General features: G+C 39.1%; 2 protein-coding genes across 3 annotated transcripts in view; one reads left to right on the top strand and one right to left on the bottom strand.

Annotated features, from left to right (window-relative positions):
- The window catches only part of LOC137296492 (TBC1 domain family member 10B-like), a 74,859-nt gene extending 74,061 nt beyond the window's left edge, over positions 1 to 798 (bottom strand). The window contains exon 1 of the mRNA XM_067828284.1: positions 360 to 798. Within this exon, the coding sequence (XP_067684385.1) occupies positions 360 to 523 (164 nt within the window). The 5' untranslated portion in view covers positions 524 to 798. The remainder of the gene's footprint in view (positions 1 to 359) is intronic.
- A 2-nt stretch (positions 799 to 800) lies between these two features.
- The window catches only part of LOC137296459 (ataxin-2-like protein), a 104,542-nt gene continuing 83,262 nt past the window's right edge, over positions 801 to 22,080 (top strand). The window contains exons 1-4 of one of the 2 annotated variants that reach the window (XM_067828252.1): positions 801 to 1,516; positions 10,512 to 10,548; positions 17,292 to 17,345; positions 18,685 to 18,756. In XM_067828252.1, coding sequence (XP_067684353.1) covers positions 1,434 to 1,516; positions 10,512 to 10,548; positions 17,292 to 17,345; positions 18,685 to 18,756 — 246 coding nt within the window. In that variant the 5' untranslated portion in view covers positions 801 to 1,433. The remainder of the gene's footprint in view (positions 1,517 to 10,511; positions 10,549 to 17,291; positions 17,346 to 18,684; positions 18,757 to 22,080) is intronic. The other variant, XM_067828257.1, reaches the window with a different exon arrangement.

The raw sequence follows: 22,080 nt of genomic DNA, 5'->3' as shown, positions 1-22,080 counted from the left end.
GAATCGTTTGGGTATGAACCTTATCGAGATAAAAAGTTCAAAACTTATGTGCGATTGTGCACTTTCGCGATTTGGTAAGTTGTGTTCTTATCATGTGGTCCATCTCAAAGGTTACCTGGCTTGACCTCCCATAAGGTTTTGTTAGACTCAGTAGTGGTGTGTAATGAAAAGTACTGATGATAAGTTTGCTTAGACTGCCCTTCTAGATCCTTAGCCCTTGGGGACCCCCCTTCTAGATCCTTAGGGTTGGTGAGTAAAGTTTAGGGTTGGCATACCTTTGGTGCGAGTATATCCATCCGAAAAAAAATTGCGCCCGGTAAAGTGCACTACTCCCTATAAAAATCAACATCATCTCTTACTCTTCGGTGTCTGGATTTGTGTACTGTTTTCCTCCCATAAATCCGTATCTGTCAACATTTGCCACAACGGAGCCATTGGCACTGCTCTTCCCCAAACCAGACACATCGTCATCACTTCCATCACTGGCAGAATCCATCGGTTCATCTGGATTAGCATTAGCCATGAGACACTTCAGAAAAACCAAACCTCACCCCCGACAGTTCTCACATAACGTTACTTGTCTTGTACTTCCGTAGAAAAGGAACACCTTTGAAACTACTAGATGTCTGCCGAAAATATTTCCGAGTTTTATATTCAGAGCATATCAAAATACAGTACATCAGTAAATATGGTAAAGTAAATCCGTCAACATGTGGAGCGTGATTCCTGCATTTTTTAAACAAATATGTCCTGTAGTTACAGATCAAAACAAAGTTTTCGTGAGTTTTCCGTGTTCTTACAGGAAGTGCGGTTTGGGAACATTGCGCATGCTCATACCCTCTGATCCAGCTATTTGAATTGAAATAATCGTTTTATATGACCACCTGCGGATTACTTTATATGTTTCAATGCATTTGAAATATGCATTTGTAATGCTGTGTTATCATTCTTCTATACTCTTTTATTCTTTCGTAAACTGCATTCAAATATTATACTTTTATTCCAATGCATGTGGACGTGTAACATACTGGGGAGAAAACCGGCTTTCAAGAATATAGGTCGATGCGATTTAAATGTTTGTATCACTTTCCATGTCACCAGTGTCCATTAAAGTTGCACTGCCTCCATAATTGGTAGTACACGTTGATAGTGATAATTGACACAAAATGTAAAGACTTCAGAAATCATTCCTGGTGACATCATAAAATAGTCCGACCGACATACTGTATTCTGTCGCATGTCGCACTTGGTCACTTACAGCTGACCAAAATCTTTTATTTGTATACAAAGTAGTTTTTAAAAACTAGTTTTACCCAAATTTACATGCGACAGAGTAACCACTGGAGTTTTCTTTAAAATATACCGTGTGTTGCAATGCTCCCTTGATCTGCAGCTGAGTTAATACCTGATTATTGGCCTTCCGAGGAGTAAGAATGTCCACCATAAACTACAGCTCGAAGGGTAGAGCATCAAATCGGGGAAGGCAGTCGGGCGCTAACTCAAGCCACACATCTAGGTTTGTTGTCATTCTGAGTGAGATATCTCTCACACAAGAATTATTGATAAATTATTTCAGTGAAGTTGTCACGTGCAATGATATTTTTTTCATCATCAACATAAGTTACACGATCGTCCAGTTGTTGCCCTTGGTTTATGAGCAAGTTTTGAGGCTCAATTGACTTAAGTTACCATTATCGATATGTATCTGGGTTATTTTTAGTACAGAATAAGTAATTTACATTGGGAATAATATGCGAGGATGTTATTTTGTACTAATTTAACAATCGTTTAAATTTTGCCAAGCTAGTGTCATGAAACTGTTCTCAGAAAGGGAAGTGGGATGTGATGTGTGCTTTGCCCCATGTTTTGCTTCCAAATATACATCCATTTATAATTGGCTTATGAAAGTGACCCTACAATTATATTGGAAGTAAGAAATATGGAACTTAATAATGTTTTCCTTCATACATGAAGTCGTGGCCGTACCACCCTTGCTTATTTGATAGAATCACCAGACAGAACAATCTGTTGCATATTTTCCATCAGTTATGAGGTAGCATCAGGTATTCTCTTAGGATGTGCATACAGTCCCACCTGACACTCAGTTTAAAAGGTAAATGATGTAGCAGAACATCCTGCATCAGCATTAGCACAGAGACAAAATGATCTCGCATGACAGTTTGTTTATGTAAGCCAAACCTTGGAATGCACTGTTTGTGAGTTAATTGTTGCCAGCTTATTTGAAGACAAAAGATAATGCAAAACAGAAAAATAATGTCAGTTATTAGAATGCGTATGTGTATACAGCAGCACTGACATCTGGAATAAAGCCCTGAAAACCTTTTGTAATAGCTAAGTACCTCGCTTGCATCATGTATCACAATCAAACATAACATATCTTCCGAGTAAAGACGTGACCTGGTCATGCCTAGCATGATCACTTGCTTTGAAGGCAGTTTGGCTCTTAAGGAATCTCATTTTATTTTCGCTCCATCCAGAGAGACCCACAATATTGTATATTGTAGCCATATCATTTTCTCCATCGGTGATTCCAGGCATTAATGAATTTTTCAAAGCGTACAGTTCTGAACACTTAACAGTGTCCCCCCTGCTGTGATATTGCTGGAATATTGCTTGAAAACTGTGTAAAATCCATCTCCTTTACTTCTACACAGGACCTTCATACTGCATGTAAGGATCTTTAGAACTAATAATTGGGGGTCCAAAGGATCCAAGTTAGTGAGTTGAGGTAAAACCTTGCATTGCATAATGAAACGTACATGATGACATGTGAATATAACTGTTCAATTTAAATGTTCCACTGGTTATTGAAATATGTATTGCAGTTACATTCTGCTGCTATGTGTTTTGGTTGTTTCTGTAAGAGCAGTTGCATGCATCATTTCATTCATCAGTCCACATGATTAATGATTCATTCCAGACTCTAAAGAAATTATCAAACCACAGTTACTTTACAGTACCCTCATACTGCCTGCAAGGACCTTTTAAACTAATAACTGGGGATCCATGTGAACCCCATGTTTGTGATTGAGGTAAAATGCTGTTATCATGTTCATACCAAGCCAGTCAAATATAAATTTGAATGATCATGCTTCTGAGTTTCATCCCTGGTCGGACTTGGTTTTCAGAACATAATTGTAACTGGCAATGTATCAGGATATTCCCTTCTAATAGATGTGTAACTGGGTTAGTAGGCTACATTAATGGACCTTTTTGAGATTTACAAGTAATTCTTTCCACACATGGGAAACCACATAACCACACTGTACTTATAGGTAACAATTCATGCTTTATCAGAAGAGTGTTCATGGAGGATGAAAAGCTTTGCGTTCCTAAATTGCCTAGTTCAGTGCACTGCATGCCATAAAGCCACCTATAATATTTTGGAATTTAGACACCATTGCCTTGCATATGTTGTCATCATCAAGTCAAATTAGCTGTGAGAAACTTTACTTTGTTTTGTTGTTTCCATGGAGACAATGTGTTTTTCTGTTGCTTGTTCCCAGAACACAAAATGCTTTGCACACTGGTAGAAAAAGTTGTGCTTTAAATGTAGATTTCTTTGCGTGAAATCTGGAGGTTTTGGCGATAAATCGAACCCTGCAGAAAGAAGTTAACGCGAGTAGAAGTGTTTTCTCCAAATTATCAACCATTTTTCTGTAAAATGTCTTCTAATACAATATGTATGATATACATCAATATGCCCCAGTGCCTTGTGATAGATCTCCATGTGGTGCACGGTATTGTGAGTGTGTTGACATCACATGGCCAATTTTCATGAATAGCTTGTGCATTCCATGCACTGATGCGAGCACATGGTTTGGAAACAAACTGGCAAGATGTCCGACAATCAGAGTCAGACAACAAACCTTTTTTAAGAGTGATAAACCGCCATCGCGAGGATAGAATTTTATCAACCACTTTATATGTTACCTCCTGAAAAATAAACCACAACATGTTTACATCACTGCATATGGGATATCTACCTGACATGCGGTATGACAAGTTACTTCAGCCCTCAGGATTTTCCCTTCTCCATAGGTTTACTTTTGCTTCCAAAACCATAAGAAGTGTTTTATCCGAGTTATGACCAGTCGTGAATGTAAAACAGAAATACGTATTGTTTTCAATTTGTGCAAATGTTTTGTCTACATGTACTGAGCAGAAAAACATTGATGGAACAGCCCGCAAATGATTGAACAGTGGTGTCAACTGATGTACAACTGGCTGTTCCCATCCTGTGAGGGACACATGGTTCAACACAATGATCTTTCGTAGCCTAGTGGATGAAAACGCCAAACTAGAGAGCAAAGGGGAACTAGGTGTTGCCACAATATATTGGAGGTTTCCAAAAATGTGATATTTTATGATCAGTGGAAATTCGGCATGGAAATGTTGTATTTTCTTCTCAGGATGCACAGAGGCACTGGAAGGTAGCCTTGCCAGATGACTTGTATTATGAGCCAGGATTTAGCTTTCTCTTCTGAGACTTGAGCTGCTTTGGCGAGCTTTAGGACTGCATCCGCTCCTTTCCAGTACCCGCACGGGCTGTAATAAATTTTCTTCATGATGTATGTACGCATGCATGCACATGCATGTCCATAAGCGTAAGTGGTGATTCTATTGATGGCAATCCATCATTTCATGTCCAGAGGTCTTGTTGATCACATGCCTTTGTCAATGTGACTTCCGCTGCAATCATAGGCGCTTAACTCTGATATATATTTGGAAGTATGACCACCTAAATATATAAGATATAGAAAGGTGTGACACTAGCAATGGCGGCCCGGCTCGCCTCGACTCGTTTTTGGTCTGACGAACGCTTCCTTAGCTTTGATCGTTGAAAAAACTGCACAATTTATCCTCCGTTGACCTCTATAAAGTACCTTGCGTATCACTTACATGCTGATTTTATTTCCCTTTAAAGCTTTCAAAAATTTTACCGTCCATTCTCGGACGAAGTCAGGACATTTGCCTGGAAGAAAACAAATCTCAAGCTACAGACCTGCACCAAATAGTGGAGCGAGTCCCTGATTAAATATTATAGATGCACGTTAAAAGAGGTGGGAATAATAAAAAATGCAATCCAGAGACTCGCTCTGCTACTCAGTGCTGGTTTGTAACATGAGATTTGTTTACTTCCGGGCATACGTCCTGATCTAGTCCGAGATATATTTAGGTCATACTTCCAAATATGTACCAGTGTCGACCTTTGGATCCCATGTCCAGCTACAGCGTGCACTTGGTGGTCAAGTACTCCTCGAGCGACACAGAGACAGTATTGAGATTCTTGGCCACTGCCTTGGTTATCAGTGTGCGCTTGAGGAAGGTTAAGGGAAGCTATGACTGAAATCTGCCCCTCAATCTGCTCTTGTGAGCGTCAGCTCGGGAAAACCCCTTGCTTTGTTGTCACTGGCCAGACATCGCAGTGTTGGGTTTGTCTGAGACACATTGAATTTCCAAGATTACAACCGACGTCTTTCTGATGAAAACCACCAATGCCCTGCACAACATGTGAAGCAAACTTGGTGCCACGGCTATCACATTGGATTGAGACAATTTGACAGACATGCTGCAATGGGTAGAGGTAGCATCGGATGGACAAAGCAACATATTGTCCATGAAACCCTTTATGACCTTCGCGAACTGCAAGGGTTGTGCAAAGACGCCATGTTGGCCGACAGGCATCACCATCATCAGCATTCTGACGGCATTGGGCTTCATATTGACCTTGTCATATCCCTAACGGGAGGAGGAAGTAGTGCTTTGCTGCCATCACCACCACCACCAGGCAACGATGATGTCAGAGACTGGATTAAAAAAACATCTGAAATTGCTTGGCCAAGCTTTCTTGCAAAGCCACTGAAGGGCTTCTAGGAATCCTGGGCACCGGCTTGGCACGTTGTCGAAGATGGTCATGTGGCTCAGTGAAAACCTGTAGGTTTTCGTTGTCACCATTAAGGAATTATTAACCAAATGAGGCAAAACCCCACTGTGAGGATATATGCAGAGGATATCGAGGCTGCTGCCACCGTTGGCGTGAATTTAATAGTGGTATTGTACCTAATTGTAATTGCCGGTTGCGATGATGGTCTCATTCTTGTAGCCCACCAGTTTGTGGATCTTCAGTCAGATGTCGCTCAGAGCCTTGTACAGTCCCACACCGAAACTTAGTTGACTTTCAAATGAACATTTTCCAGTAAAATTTGATTGATGGCACTTCGCAGATCGACCCACGCAACTATGGAGTTCTCAGTGTTTGCCATGAACTGTTTCTGCATTTGTACGTTGTCCCTTCACCCAGGATGTTGGCCATGTTTGCATCTGCACGTCTTGGGTTGCTCTATCTTGGAAAAGGTGAAAGTGACACCACCTCTAACATTTATATGATCATTTCACCATTCGATGCTTGACAGAGCAAAGTCCTGACGTAGTAAACCTTGTGTCAATAAATCATCGCTGACTTCCTTCACACACCGTACAGAATACCCAAACCAAGGTTTGTACCCAGTATACGCAATCCGTTTTCAGATCGATGTCAAATTTATTTGTACGCATTCTGATCATAAAGATTGTTTTCTATGTTCCATGCCTTGTCCTGCAGGAGCGGTATGCCGATTGGTTTCAGGATGCGTCTGATCTGGTAGTAGGCATGAAACCAAAACAAGCACTGACTCAGTAAATCTGGACAAATGTTTTGTTCATGCCACACCTGGTCATTGGGCACCACACGGCAAAATTGAATTGATTTTGCTAAAATTGCATAGGGTTGTGAAACAAAACGTGCACCGTTTCTGCATTTTTGACCGAAAGCTAATACTTTCAAAATACAATAAATCAAGCTCGAAAGTGGGAACCATCCTGGGCATCCACCAGGATCTTCATCTGCGTGAGATTGACAGCAGTTTTAGAGTAAAATACACCCAGTGTGTACTCTTGTGTAGACATATTGAATGTATATGGTTGTGTCTTGAATATATGTAATATGTATACGACGCTCACAGGAATCACAAGTGGCGAACCCATTCCACTGCTGCATGTGATCGATAACGTTGGGTCAGCTCGAAGTTGCACTTTGCGGTATCACTACTCACGATGGACCAACATCAGCAAACACAACAACAATGAACGCAGCCAAATAAAGGACGGCTACTTCAGCATGTGCTTGCTGAATGACGAAGTCTTCAAACCCTTGGAAACCAAACTTGACTCTAATGTCTTGTATTTGACAGCATCCACGGAAAATACTCTTTGAGACTGAGCGGAGTGCTTGCAAAAGTGCTCTGACAAAATGCTACGACCGAAAACCGTATCAGGCACTAAGTTACAAGACCTTGTTTTGTACTGAGAACTGCATTTATCTCAATCAGCTGAGAACAATTCTTAGACCCCTCTGCAGGCTGTTGAAATCGGAAAAGTACAGTGACTACAGAACCAAATCATTGCGCCACTGCAGTACAAGAAATTAATCTGAGGTACCATCACCTAATTAAACTTTTAGGAATTAGACATTAAACATAATACATGAATATAGGCTACATAAGCGTAGCGCTTCACATAAAATAAAGATGACTGCGACAGAAAATGTCCTACCTTTGTGATCTCTGACCTCGGATACACTGGCGTCTTCAACAAACCTGGGGTCGAAGGCAAGGTTTATGGATTTGAATTAAGAAACAATACTTACAGGTGAGTGGAAGTCTGTGGTGGTGTTGGTAACCTTGGATATATAGAAGATGTCGAGACAGGAGGTCTCATAAAAACAACCAGTACAATCTCATTCTCAACTACAACAACACATTGGTGACAGAGACTGGGGAAAATGAACTTTGACAATGAGCCATTTTCAGTATTATTGGCCATTTTCTGGATTTAGAAAGGGCCACTGCCCATGTATCAATAGTAAACTTCAACATTTTGATGGGCCATTTTTCATTCTGATTTGCCTTTCCCAATCCATGGGATGATGGTTCAGGTGTTCGATGGCAGTCAAGGCGACTTATGAGAGGTGTTGAGAACTTGGATCTCTAAAAGCATGTTGTACCATTAGGTCCTAACTGATAACCAGTTGATGTTCGACTCACCCCCAAATCGATTGGCTACTCGATATCATACTTGTTTCTCCCAATTAGTCGAGGGGGTGTCATTCCAAACAAAGCTGGTCACTTTCTAGTGAATCAATGGGATACGAGTTTCCAGCTGGTGTTGGAATTAGAGGATTGCAAGCAAGGGATACAAACAATCCAACGCTTTATATCAAAGTTTTTCTCGGGGAGAACCAAAATATCAGATTTTTACTGGGAGTACACCTCTGTTGGCCTTGAAAACATCAAAATCATTTGTGCTGGATTTATATGTAGAAATACGTCATCGCTTATGCAAGTCTTAAAGACATTATGATAACCTTGGGTAACAAAATTGAACCAAGTCTTACAAAAGCACCATCTGCAGCGTAGACCAGAAAAAAAGGACAAGGACTGCAACAAGCTTGGCAAGCCTTCCTCGCGAAAACCAAACAAATTATTATTGAAGAAGATTCACGATAGATCATTTTGCAGCTAGCCATGCATGATTAGTCAAGAGACATGCACACTGTAACTCTCCAGTGGGGCTCGAGACGGTAGCAAGGTGAGGACTGCCGCCACCTGCATTTCATTTGCCTTCAGACAGCTATCGCCCTTTAGTCAGCCAGCCAGGCAGCCATGCATTATTAACAGAGCCGAGAGAGACATGCTGCATCTCGTCTGCCCACAGTACTCAAACAGAGCGACCCCGAGACCTGCATTTCATTCACATTCAGACAGCTGTCGCCTCGTTAATCAGCCAACCGTACATGTGTAGCAGATCTGAGAGACGCACTGCATCTAATCTGCCTTCAGTGCCTGCTCGAAACAACCTTGAGACAACCTCCAAAGACTGTAGGGAGGCGACGACTGCTCATTCACCTCCAGACACCTCTCCACTCATTACAAGCACGTCCCAAGACGGTGGCAAGGCAAAAGCACCTCTCGCCTTGCTAATGTATAACAAGTACAAATCGCTGGATTGTTAGCTGACCACACTTACTAAAAAGTGATAATTTCCTGAACTATTTGACTGATGTTCATGAAGTTTTGCATGCAGTTCATGTGCTTACGCTATAGCTAAACAGGGTTTGGGAACAGTCTCGATGACTTCATTAGATTACTTTTAGCTTTTAGCCAGACCCACCCCCATGTTCACTTAAAAGTCCACATCTTGAAAACTATTCAACTGAACGAAATGAAATTTTGCATACATCTCTGTAGCAGTATACACAATAATGGAACTGGAATAGAACCTTCCCAGAGCCTTAATTTTTAAGATTACGGGAAGGACCAGAGCCAGTTCCACTATTGTGCGTACCACTAATTTTATGTCGCTGTGTGCATTTCATGATACAATGCAGGGTTATACCTTGACTCAAAACCATCAGGGTCCTATGGACCCCTAATTATCAATTTCTGAGGGTCTTTGCATGTAGTATGAGGGTCATGTGAAGTAGTGATTGAGTTTAGTTTTCCGCTTGTTTTAGCAATATCACCACAGGGGTACACTGTTAAGTAACAGTGTAGAGAAACGCAAGTTGTGATAATTTTTCTAGAGCCAGGAATAAATCATTGATCATGTGGACTGGTGGAGGAAAGTGTGCTGCATGGTGCTGCTTTGAAAGGAACAACAAAACAAAATTGTGAATCCTTCTGGAAGCAGAGGATTATTTTCCTGTGTCCATTATCTTCTGGGTGCACATTTGTGTGTGTTCTGTAAAAGCCTGCAATGGTATACTAAGGATGCTGATGTCCACTTGTAATTGTAAACCATAAGACAGGCCCACTGATCACTCATATTGCTTGTTGTCTTCCTAGTCTGTTGAGTGTTAATGGGATTATTCTTGATCTCATCATGTTTCACATGTTGATTTTGTAATATGGAATTGAATTAATTGTAACTGAGTGCACGAAATATGTTATTTATAAGGATTGTCCATTTTTCATAAGGACTTAAGGTCAAACTGTGTTATTTTATGTTACTGGCCTCTAGCAGCGTTTAAAATTCCTGCCTGTCCAGAACAGTCTTTTGTCATCTCAGACGATCAAATTTCAAAAGTGCCTGTCCGGTGGTTTGGTTGATGTTTTTGTCAGTAAATATTTCATAATATTGGACAGGTCCTCTCGTCGTCAGTTTGAGGTGTTTAAGTTGCTTTAAAAATTATGTGAAAATACTTACAATTAGACAGTTTATGTCATGATAACCAATCATGACATGTACTGTCAGTTTACCTAAGCTTGCTGTTATTGTTGAAAACCAGACAGGCAAGTTTGTATCCATTTCTTTAATGTTGCCAATCCCATTTTCCGGCTTGGAGTTTTAAACACTGCATCTAGGTCTGTAAATTGTGTATTTTTTAGAGGTTCATAGATAAATCAAGTGTATACATAACCTGTTTATTAGTTTCTTGTATACATTTTCAGGAGTGGTTCAAAGAGATCTTCTTCAGAACGTTTTCTGGTAAGAACTATTGAATTCTAAGAATTTGTTTGGTTTTTTTGTTGGTTTCTTCCCAGGCAGTGCCTCTCACCAACACACTTTGATGACTTCTTTGACAAGTAAATTACCACATTAGTTACTTTGAAAGTTCCATTTATTGCTATTTTCGTGTAATTTTTTGCACACTCTAGTTGAAGGTTCAAGTGAATATATGTAATGCCACATTGTCTATCTGTCTTAAAGGCCAGGTGTGCAAACCTAAAAAACACCTGTTATTTCCCATATTTGAGCCCAGTGCTAAACTACAGAAAATGTCCCTTCTCGTTCACAAATAAAAAACAAGAGCAATGATTAATCCTGGGGCTTTTGTGTAGGAGAAAACTCTTCTCCTCGCTTTTGGTAGACAATGTAAAACCGGATGGGGAGGAACCCCAACAGTTTTACATTGTCTACCAAAACCAAGGAGAAGTGTTTTCTCTTAACGTATATACCGTTAATGATGAGTAATTACAATGTAGATGATCATTTAACGAAGCTACATAACAATGACTGAAGTGTGTGTAAAATCAATTTAATGGCAGTAACTATAAGTAGATAATTTAACCCCACCACCTTCGTCAGCCCAGTGGCTGTGCGGTAGAGAGTCTGCCTACGTATCTGAGATTTTTGCATTTCTAATCCCCCTTGGGAAAACATGTATTGTGAGTTTAATCTTGAACGATATTTTGCAATTGATTTCAGACACTCATATATCATTTGAATAAATTTGAATGTTGATGTTCGTATAAACTTAGGAAATGTAAAACCTGGGAAGCGGTCTTACTAACGAAAAGTAAAACGTGGGAAGAGGTCTTTATAGCAAAAAGTGAAATCTGTCCCTCCAAAACAAAAACCTCAAATAGGGTTAATCTAGGAAAACAAGAGATGACCTAATATATAGTGAGACGCGCACTTTAACATTATATTTTCAGGAAATGCCTGAAAATGTTCCTGTGGTTTCAACCCGCCACGGCAGCAACTTTTGGGTTTTCAATGATCTTAAGCAACTTTTTTTATGGAGCCCGGAAAATGTTCAAATGTAAGAATGCTGTTAGGTAATAGTAAATGATAAACATGTACTATTTATATTTATGTGGCAATTTTGTTCAGTGATAAAATTTGCAATTCATCGGTCCGTTTCTGACTCAAATGGACTGTACAATGGAATGAACTTTGATATAAACGGAATAATTCAGATCACCTGAACTATAAACAATGATTAACTGTCACAAACCTGAACTTAAACCCTGCTTTTGATGAAATGTTTACATACTTTATTCTTTTCTTTGGAATTTGTCTACAATGATATCATATTTTATTGTGACTGCCTTAGAGTCATATGGATTGAGATTGTCTATTTGTGTATAGTGGACCAGAGCTTGCTTGAGACCCTCAAGACGTTCCTTTTAACAGGAACTTTACTCTTAACAATAAAATTTGAAGTACCAATTTTGGCCCATGGGTTCAGTCTCAAGATGTTGCCTCCTGTGGACTTTACACAGAAATCCCTGCCCTAATCAGTGGATTGAGTTTGTACTCATTCACTTTATAGTTAAGGTCAAATGACTTTTTGATGTGCAATTTACAAATAGTGATTAACGTTTAAATCACCAAAATATATTAACATTTAATGTGATGCTATTAATACTTATTTGCAAAACTGAAAAGATACAGTGGCACCACACATTGTCATCAACAAAATACAAAACCTATTTGGTGGAATGAGGGACCAAATTGTGCAAAATGGCAAGTCTGACAATGAAAAGTATTATTTAATACATAGGTTTGAAGCTTAATACAGTCATCCCTCGCAATAACGCACTTCACGATACCACGGATTCGGTTAAACTAAAGGTTAGGCGATGGCTCCCATGAAAACGTTGAACTGCGATCACACCCATTCATGAAATCAAAAATAGCTTAACAAATCTGCTGTTGGACTCTAGTCTAGTTAACGTACACTAGTTAAATTCAGTGCGGATGGCAACTGAGAGCGTTTATCGTACATATGCATTGTATTTCAGATGCTTAATACATGCAGGGTTTTCTGAATAATAATCATACCAACATCGTAGTAGTAACTTTTGAAAGACAAAACACGTCATCAGTTGAGTTATGACAAGTACTTAAAATGTTGGCTGAGATGCAACACATCACAATTAAACACAGTCATCCGAGAATGTATGGTGTCAGAAAACAAATTTTGTTTGATTAAATTCAAACCTCATTGTTATTCATTAAAACTGTTGACAGACACATCGGAGACATCATGAAAGAATGGCATTACCTCATTCCATACGCGTACAACCTCCGCTTACCACATTTGTGAGGGTCTGTTTTTCACGCCCACCGTGATAGCACCAATTTCACATTATTCTTAGCAACCACAAACAGATTACAGCCTAGTATTCCATGGATTCCCTGACCCGTGTTATTGACTCATTGTAGTCCTTTTTAACAATTAAATGGTCAACATTTTGTTTTTTTACAATCAAAGTTGCAATTACTGTGGGAAGTCAACAGTGACTTATCAAACTATCCCCTACGTAAAATGTATCCAGACAGGCAACTGCATGTGTTCATAGTTATGTTAAATATGTTTGCAGAAAACATGCATTATATACTAACCCAAAAGCAATATATAAGATATCTGTTACAATAACTGCTTAATATATAAAATATTCTGATAACAGAATAGAAATTCTTTGATGTAATATTATAGGATCATTAATTTTACGTGAATCACTGGTACATTGAACCAAAACAACTATGCACATGTGATCGCTATTTCTGGCTTAGTTGAATAACAGGTAGCATAACAGTAACAACAATTGAATTATCATGTCTAGTGACTTTTTATTGCAAGTTTCCCATACATACGTAAGTTTTCATTTTCAAAGTTTGTTTATTTTCACATTCAACAAAACGATATAGTTTTGACTTAGCACAATACTCGAAATAGCAATTTTGTTATGTCCTTGGAAAATACAATTTTACTTGGACCTTGTGAAACATTATGTAATAGGTACTATAACGCGGATGTCTAAAAAATAACACAGGGGTCATCCGTGGACCCCCAGACCCCCCTTATGGCAAGGGATGGCTGTACGATTGGGGCTTGATGCACTGCATCCAGATATAAAATTTTCAAGAATAGACTCATAGTGACAAAAACGTCATTGATCCAAGCCTGTACGTCTTCCCTCACCACCATCTTTAGTGATATTTATGCCATTTTTTGGATACCATGACTGCTGTTTTTCGATGCTATGGCTGCCATTGCGTACATTCAGCAACCATTCTCGGGTGCTGTTGTATTTGATATGTGACTTACGTTGCCATTTCAAACGAATAGTTTTCTATCGCAGAGCTTTTGTTTCGGTTTTAGAGGACATTGTTGCAGTGTTTTGAGAGTTTATTTCTGGGGATGTTGATGAATTTGTCTTCTTGTGTTGTTTTGCTTTGTGAAAATGTATTGGTACCATTGTATTCATCAATCTATGTTTGATTACAAAGTCTATTCAAATATAGTGTCGAGATTTTGAGACATAACTAAGACTATACACAGGTGTTCTTAATCTGAAAGATGAAGAAAACATAAGAAAATAAGAAGATGCAGTAAAAGTAAAAGGACTGTACACATTTGGTAGAGGGACTATGGTATGGGGCTGCCATTTACTCGAGATAATCTAGTACTCAAACCCACGCAATCGGTCAGACACCCTGTTGCCAGTAATCAGCTATCTGAATACCAGAATCTGTTTTTCACTGAGAAAGTGTGACCCCATATATAACATGTTTCATTTGACTACTTTCTGAGTCAGTTCACTCTTAGCAGTTGGGTACCTGACTGTGACTCTCTTAGTCCAGGATTGAACTAGAATCTGTACTTTACTGAGAAAGTGTGATCCCAAATGTGATGTCCTTTGGTACTTTTGTCAAGTTTTGTTTATTTGCTGAGGTATGAGAGAAATGTGTGTGAACTGAACAGAAATAGGTTCTTGATGTATGACACCTACAGTCCATATGATTCCTTTTGAGACCGATGAACTGCTCACTAACACAGAATCTAATAATTGCAACAAAACCAAATTTTGCACAGCCACATGAAATCGACAGACCAACTCTGATGATGTGTCTCATAATTTGGGACAACCGAATAAAAAAGTTGTTTAACAAACAATCATCATTTACTTGTCACCTTTCGTTATTTTGTACAAGGGGGGCCTCTTGCTGGTAGAACAACCAGGTGGGCAAGGTGCACGTGTGAAATTGACACGTGTGATTTGCTCGGCAAACCAGACATTCGTGATTGCAGTACCTGAAACAATGAGATTATCACACGACGTTAAGACAGTTATTTGCAAAGTATTTAACGTTTTTAAAAAACAAAGGTGGAAGGGGTAGGTCTCAATATGCTGTGTCTGAGTATCGTTTACGTACTGCAGGTGCTGTTGGGATGACAGGAGGGAAGTTTATAAAACTATCTTGAAAAACCGTGCCGATTCAACAAGCATGGACACAACTGAGGGGACCATCTCAAAACCCACATGATGTGAGAAAGTCGATTCATTTCAACAACAGCTGGTCAGAAACACCATTAAGGCTCTATATAAACAAAATACCTTTGTCTCTCTGCGTATTCTGAAAAAAACAAATGGAGACAAATCATTCTTTGGTCATTTCAAAATATCAGTTATGGAAGTTGCTTCATAAATTTGGTTTCTGTTACAAAAAAGTAGGCTCAGAAAATAGACGTGAACTGTGCGAGAGGTCTGATATTGTTCGACTAAGAAAGCAGTACTTACGCACAATTCGAAAGGATCGTACAGAGGGTTACGAGTCTGTATATTTTGACGAAACATGGGTAAATGCTTCCCATACCACAGGAACACAATGGTTCGCTAGCTCCTCTCTAGAGTCCTGTGCCAGAAAATTACCACTTGTCAAGGGAGAGCAACTGATTGTGCTCCATGCTGGTTGCAAGAGTCGGGGAATCCCACCTGGCTGGTCCCTAGTCTTCAAGGCAAAATGTAAAGACAACCGAGTCTATCATACCGAAATGAACGGGATGGTTTTCTAAGAATGGGTACAAAATCAATTGGTACCAGCACTGCCCCCCAAAAGTCTGATTGTCACGGATAATGCTCCATATCATGGTGTACCTAATACAAAGGCCCCAACATCTAACGGCAAGAAGGGAGACATGATAGAATGGTTGCAAAACAAAGGAATATCGCATCCAGAAAAAGCAACCAAACCTGTTCTGTATGACATCATAAAGCCGAACAAAACCACACCTGTCTTTAAGGTTGATGAGTACCTTACAGAACATTGTCATTCAGTTTTGCGATTGCCACCCTATCATTGCTATTTAAACCCAATAGAACTCATTTGGGGTATCATGGAATCGGATGTTGGCAGGTAAAATGTAACATTCAAACTTCGGGATGTACAGACGATTGTTCAACAGCCAATAGACACCATCACGCAGGAAACATGGCAAAAGTGCGTTGAGAATGAAATAGACATTATTGGGAACATAGTAGACTGGACCATGCCACTGTCAAGCCAGTCGTCATCAGGGTAGACTCTGATGACAGCAACACCGATTTGGACAACAGCATCTTCTGAAAGTGTCAACACTGACTCCCATTGAGCATCTCAAGTGGTAACCAGATAAAGGCTTTTGAGATGACCCCATGTTCACAACACATGCTTGTTGATTACCTGACTGTTCTACCAGCAAGTGCCCCCACCACCACACACACACACTCTCGTACAAAATTTGGTTTTGTTGCAATTATAGATTTTGTGTTAGTGAGCAATTCGTCGGTCTCAAATGGAATCAAACGGACTTTAGAACCCACATCTATGCAGTTCAGTATATGCACTAGTGAGTGGATCTTTGATGTGGGATGTTTTGTGGCAGAAAAAAAATGTTTAAGTGTTCGATGACCTTGTATGTTGTGATGATACATTAGGTTTGGTGGGGTGGCCTACTGGTTGGAACATTCAGTGGCAAGGACATGGGTTGAATTCCGTATACGAGAACAGATTGTGAAGCCCCTTTCTGGAATTCCCCTGATGTAATATAGCTTGACATACAGGAACTGGTGGATCTTTTTCCATAGTTGCAAACATTAACAGTATCCTGAACTACATTTTGGTATATTTTGGTCTATTGATTATCAAACATTTTTGGGGTCTAATTGTTTTCCACACTGCACAGCCATAACTCTGAGCATATGACAGTGAAAATGTCAATCAGTTAGTCCTGGTAATTCACTCTCTGATTGTCACAGTGTCTGTTTGATGTTTTCTTTCATGCGTCTTATTAAATTCATTTAAATGATTACGAAACATAGTGGTGCAAACTTTGGCAAAATCATGTCACCCACTCAGACTATTTATAGTGTAAACAACTCCAAGCAACACCAAGGATTCAGCCATCACTGTAGACATATTAGATTGTATATGTTAAGGTGTGATAAAATGATGTGGCATTTAAATAAGAAAGGTGGCATTGTATCTGCAAGATAACCTAATTATTTGTATGTTTTTGGATCATGATATGAATTATTTTCAGATAGACTGATGGCAATGCAAGATTTTCTTACATTATATGTGATATATGATATGTGGTATATTTCTATATGTTAGTTCAAAAACATCTGACACCAGTTCATTCTTGGGGCTGTCAATTTGACTTTTCTCCTTTTCAGCCAGAAGGTGTATATGGAAACTCAAGATTTACACATGTGATATATTCATTAGTGGTAAGTACCATAATTAAAGGTTGCATGCAACGTAAACACAACTTTGCTAATTCTGATTCATTTTGGCATGGACTTACAGTAGCAAATTATCAAAAATGGAAACTTCAACTAAAAAGAACCTAGTGAAATTGGAGTTGAAATGATTCAGTAGTTTTTCCCCCAGCGCAGGGGTAGGTTTCACCAGCTCTGCTGCACTGCGCCCATAGCAAGTGCACACTGAACCAGGGAAGGTGATTCGTAAAAACACAGCAAGTGATGTGTGCAAAGATTATCACTGCAGTTTGAGTTAGAGAACAAAAGATGTTTCTTATGATTACAAGCATTGTGGGTCTGCAGTAATAAAAATACACTGGTCCCATACCTGCGGATGTGCAAACCAAGTTTTCAAGAAAGTGTAGTATGAGAAATACTAATTTCGTAGTTAAAAATTGCTCAGCTTGAAAACTGAAATGATTTAATTCATGTCTATGGAAAAAATACATGTTGATTGTGATAAGCAGCCTCTGTCACAAGCAAAACAGTGTCTGTTTTATTGATACCTATGTGTCTGCCTGTCTGCTGATGATTGGACTGAATACAGTATTTATGATGAATTGTTTCGGTAAGTGCATACCGAATGGTAATAGAATCTGCAAAGTTGTGTTTTACATTGCATGTGAGCTTTAATGAAGGGATGGGTATCAGATGATATTGAAGATCAGTAGTACCTACAGACACCATGGGCAAAATACCCATCTTGTGAAAAGCTTATCTAGAACTCACTATCTTGTGTTGAACTGGTGCCTTTAGATCATATAAAATTTGTATAACATTTGATTTTTCATATCAGCGACTTTAACTTTGACATCTAAAAATGGAAATTGTGCTTATTTCCTGTGAGCATATCTTGAAACAGTGCAATATTTCATTACCTGGTGCCTTTTGATATTACAGATATTAAAGTCTCGCTTACTAATGATATGTATCCACCATTGTTGGGATACTGGCAACTTTGGTCTCTTGATACAACTTAAAGGGAGAATCTCATACCTGATTTCACTTTACATTCTGTACAACTCAACTACAAATTCTAATGTGCCCCAGTTTTTGGCTGGCATACTTGACACTTCTTTGTGCAGAATAGCATCTTTTTAGACTATGAGAAACATGATTGTGATTTATTTATGCAAACACACCATGATGCAACTGTAATTCTGTTTGAGATATGTTACACCAAGCTCACTCACAATGGGTTAGGTGAGTGGGGTGATGTAATGCTGACGTACACCTACCATCTTTTTATCTCCCCATTTTAGCTGTTGTCATGTGTCAGATGACTTGAAATGCTTTGATATTTCAGGGCTGTGTAGTGCAGGTTCAGGTTAAGAATGGATGTTCATATGAAGGTGTCTTCAGAACGATCTCACCAGAGGTATGTTTGTTTCTAGATAATTCTTGCTTTTGCTGAACTGCACCCATGAATATGTACCAGAGTTTTGTCAGATGTTACCTGAAACTCTGCATGGATTTAGTTCACATTTGGTCCCAAAGAGTGTTTTACATGCCAATGATCCAGATAAGAACCTGGTTGTATGAAACCTTCATTAACTGCTGGCTACATTAAAACTTTATGATACATTTAATTCTTAAACATAATTATATCATGAATATTAATCATTCTTTAAAGGTTGATAAATCTGGATCCAGTAAATTAGTAAGTAATATCTCACAATTATCTAAACATTTGCATCTCAAAAAAGGTAATGTTAATAAAAGCAAACAAAACATTTTCGAAATGTGTAGAAAAAAACTGGCAGATGCAATTGATTCCAGCTTGATCATGTGCCTTACAGTCAGCAGTCATCTTTGTTCAATTTCTTAAAACGTGTTGAATCATGGTAAAGTTATTTGCACTAAACCCAGTTTCATTCATGGTTTAGTATGGCATGCTCTTGACTGCATGTTTAGACAACACTTATGATGAGTATTTTGAACTTGACCAACTTGCTGTCACTTGAGTCAAACACTTCTTTTTCAGTGAATAAAAACCTTTCATTCCTGAGGATTCACAGGCCCCCCTAAGTAAAAGGAATTACAGCAAATTTGAAGGAATTGCATCTCAAATGTAATCAAACGCAGCCCACTCGCGAAACAATTGCAGCCATATCGACAATTTAGCGGTAATAACAGAAACACATCGGCCATATCATAGATTTTTCGGCTCACATCCGTGATTTGTCGGTCGCGAGCGGAAACTCACGCAGCAAACCATGGCGCCGTTCGAAGAAGCACCCGTCTCGGTGAGTTTTGTTTTTAGTTCCTACTATTACATTTTTACACTTATCCATCTTTGATCACCTGTGTTGAATGCGTTTAGTATTGAGGTGTTATTGGAGCTATAGCTTATTTTTTTAGGAAAGGACTGTCACTGCAGAAGAGTGTCACAAGTCATGCCCCTGGAGGTTCAGATGTAAACAAGGGTGGTCAAAGATGGATAAGTGTAAAAATGTAATAGTAGGAACTAAAAACAAAACTCACCGAGACGGGTGCTTCTTCGAATGGCACCATGTTTTGCTGTGTGAGTTTCCGCTGGCGACCGACAAATCACGAAAGTGAGCCGAAAAATCTCCGAAGACGGCTGAGCGTGTTTCAAGTATTACCAACATTGCTTCCGATATGGCTGATGTGTTTCAGTTATTACCGCTAAATTGCCGAGATGGCTGCAATTGTTTTGCAAGTGGGCTGCGTTTGTTTACATTTGAGATGCAGTTCCTTCAAATTTGCTGTAATTCCTTCAATTACTTAGGGGGGCCTGATTCAGCAGTGTTAAAATGTTATGCTTTCTCAAGTAAATCTGAAATAAATGAATGAACAGAACATTTTATCATCAGCTATTTTCAATTTGGTTACATTCACTACTTAAGAATGCTATTTATTTAACTAAGCATCTGGTGATTTAGTGTAGGATATAACATGACCCAGAGGAATTATTGGATAGGAAGCCCCCCTTTCCACTTTTAAATAATGCCCACAGGTCATGTTACATCCAACTTTAACCTGACCAAAGCCATACTCTAGATATAATCAGTGCTGGAGCGATTAATCGTAGGATCGGTTAATCATTTGATCCAAGTCAAAATAAACAATTGTTGATTACTAATGAACTGCAGATCGATTAATCAGAAAATAATGGTTTTATTCTCACTTTTCATGTTTTCTATTACCTATCAATATGGGCCTCACTACTAAAAGCCATCATAGCGCTATGGTGATCGTATCTCTTATACTTTGACTTATACTTACACTGTTGTAACGACTGTGATTGCTTTGAGCAATGGGACCCTGGTCGCCATTGCTTGTTCACTTCTTAAACATTGCTTGTTTACTTCTTAAACGGAAGCTGTGTACTACGCATGCCTCCCCTGTTAGCCAATGGCAGTGCTAGATAAATTTAGATTGGGATGTCCCCTTCCCAAAAAGGTCCCGACGTCAAAACATTAATTTTGTCAAAAGTAAAGCATCTGTCTCAAACACGCACTCAGTGTTAATATTTGTGAATATTCTGAGGTTTATAGCGCTGACAATACATGAATAACTGAAATCTTCCATTTGTGAAACGCAAATCTACTAAACCGTCTTAGTAGATATATCATGATAAAAATAATAAAGTTTCAATGTATTAAATTTCAGAACCACCATATTACTCTGTGTGCCACAGTATAAGTTAAATATGAAGTTAAACAATATAATATTGTCTTTAGGAAAATATCAAAGTACAGTCATCTCCATGGGAATCGGTTTTAGCGTCTTCATTTGTAAGTTTGCAAAGTACAAATTTTTCCTTATCCTGACTCATGCTTAATTGTGTTCTCTCCTCTTCCTGGTGAAGGTAGTGGAACACCTGAAATCCCTTGAAGTTCCCTTCTAAAAGAAACGGACGTAAAATTCACACTCACCTATGTATTGCCTCCCTTGCCACGCACATGGTCAGCCGACTGCCATGATACTTCACGCTCTCCCTATCTCCCAACAAGGGCAGCTGGAGGCACCTGGGGTTCCATACACAGGGATAAATTTTTCATTCTTTTGGTTATTCTAAATTTGTGTTGTATGCGTTTTTTGGCTTGTATATGTTTATTATCATTATATAAATTTGTGATTATTGTGCCTTTTTCTAACACTTTTCTAAATGAGACTTAGTCTCAGTTGATGAAATCGTTTTTTCAGTGCAGATTACAGCTGTTGGCGGTTGACCCGCATGTACATCTTCCAGCATGTAAACCTTTATGTTCTGCTCATACTCATTTTAAATTTTGCATTAAGTTGTCTGAAGCAGAATTCTTATTATATTTATGGTCTGTTCACAGACGTGCTAGAGATAAGCAACATTGGCTCACATTAGCCATGTCTAATCTAGTGAAATACAATCGGGTAACCATTTAATTATTGATACTGAGATTCATTCCAGCGAGATGCCAGCTGTATCTCCAAGGTTGTGTCTAGGGTTGGTCTATCTGTTGAGGCAGGGCCGTCACAGGCCAAGAAAACTAAGGCATCGAAGTCAAAGTCTTCATCTGTAAGATCATCGCAGAATCATCCCTCATTGATGAAGAAATCATTCGGGGAGGAGATAGTCAAAGAACGTCAATTTTTTTCTGTTGATGATACGGAGTGAAGACATCAGTCGCATGTCGACTGCAACCTCGGGCATTGTAGACAACTCTTCAACACAGTTGTCAATGCACGCTCCGCATGC

Source organism: Haliotis asinina, chromosome 1 (assembly GCF_037392515.1).
Source record: "Haliotis asinina isolate JCU_RB_2024 chromosome 1, JCU_Hal_asi_v2, whole genome shotgun sequence".
NCBI classification, from domain to species: Eukaryota; Metazoa; Mollusca; class Gastropoda; order Lepetellida; family Haliotidae; genus Haliotis; species Haliotis asinina.
This window is presented reverse-complemented; position numbering and strand designations above follow the sequence as displayed.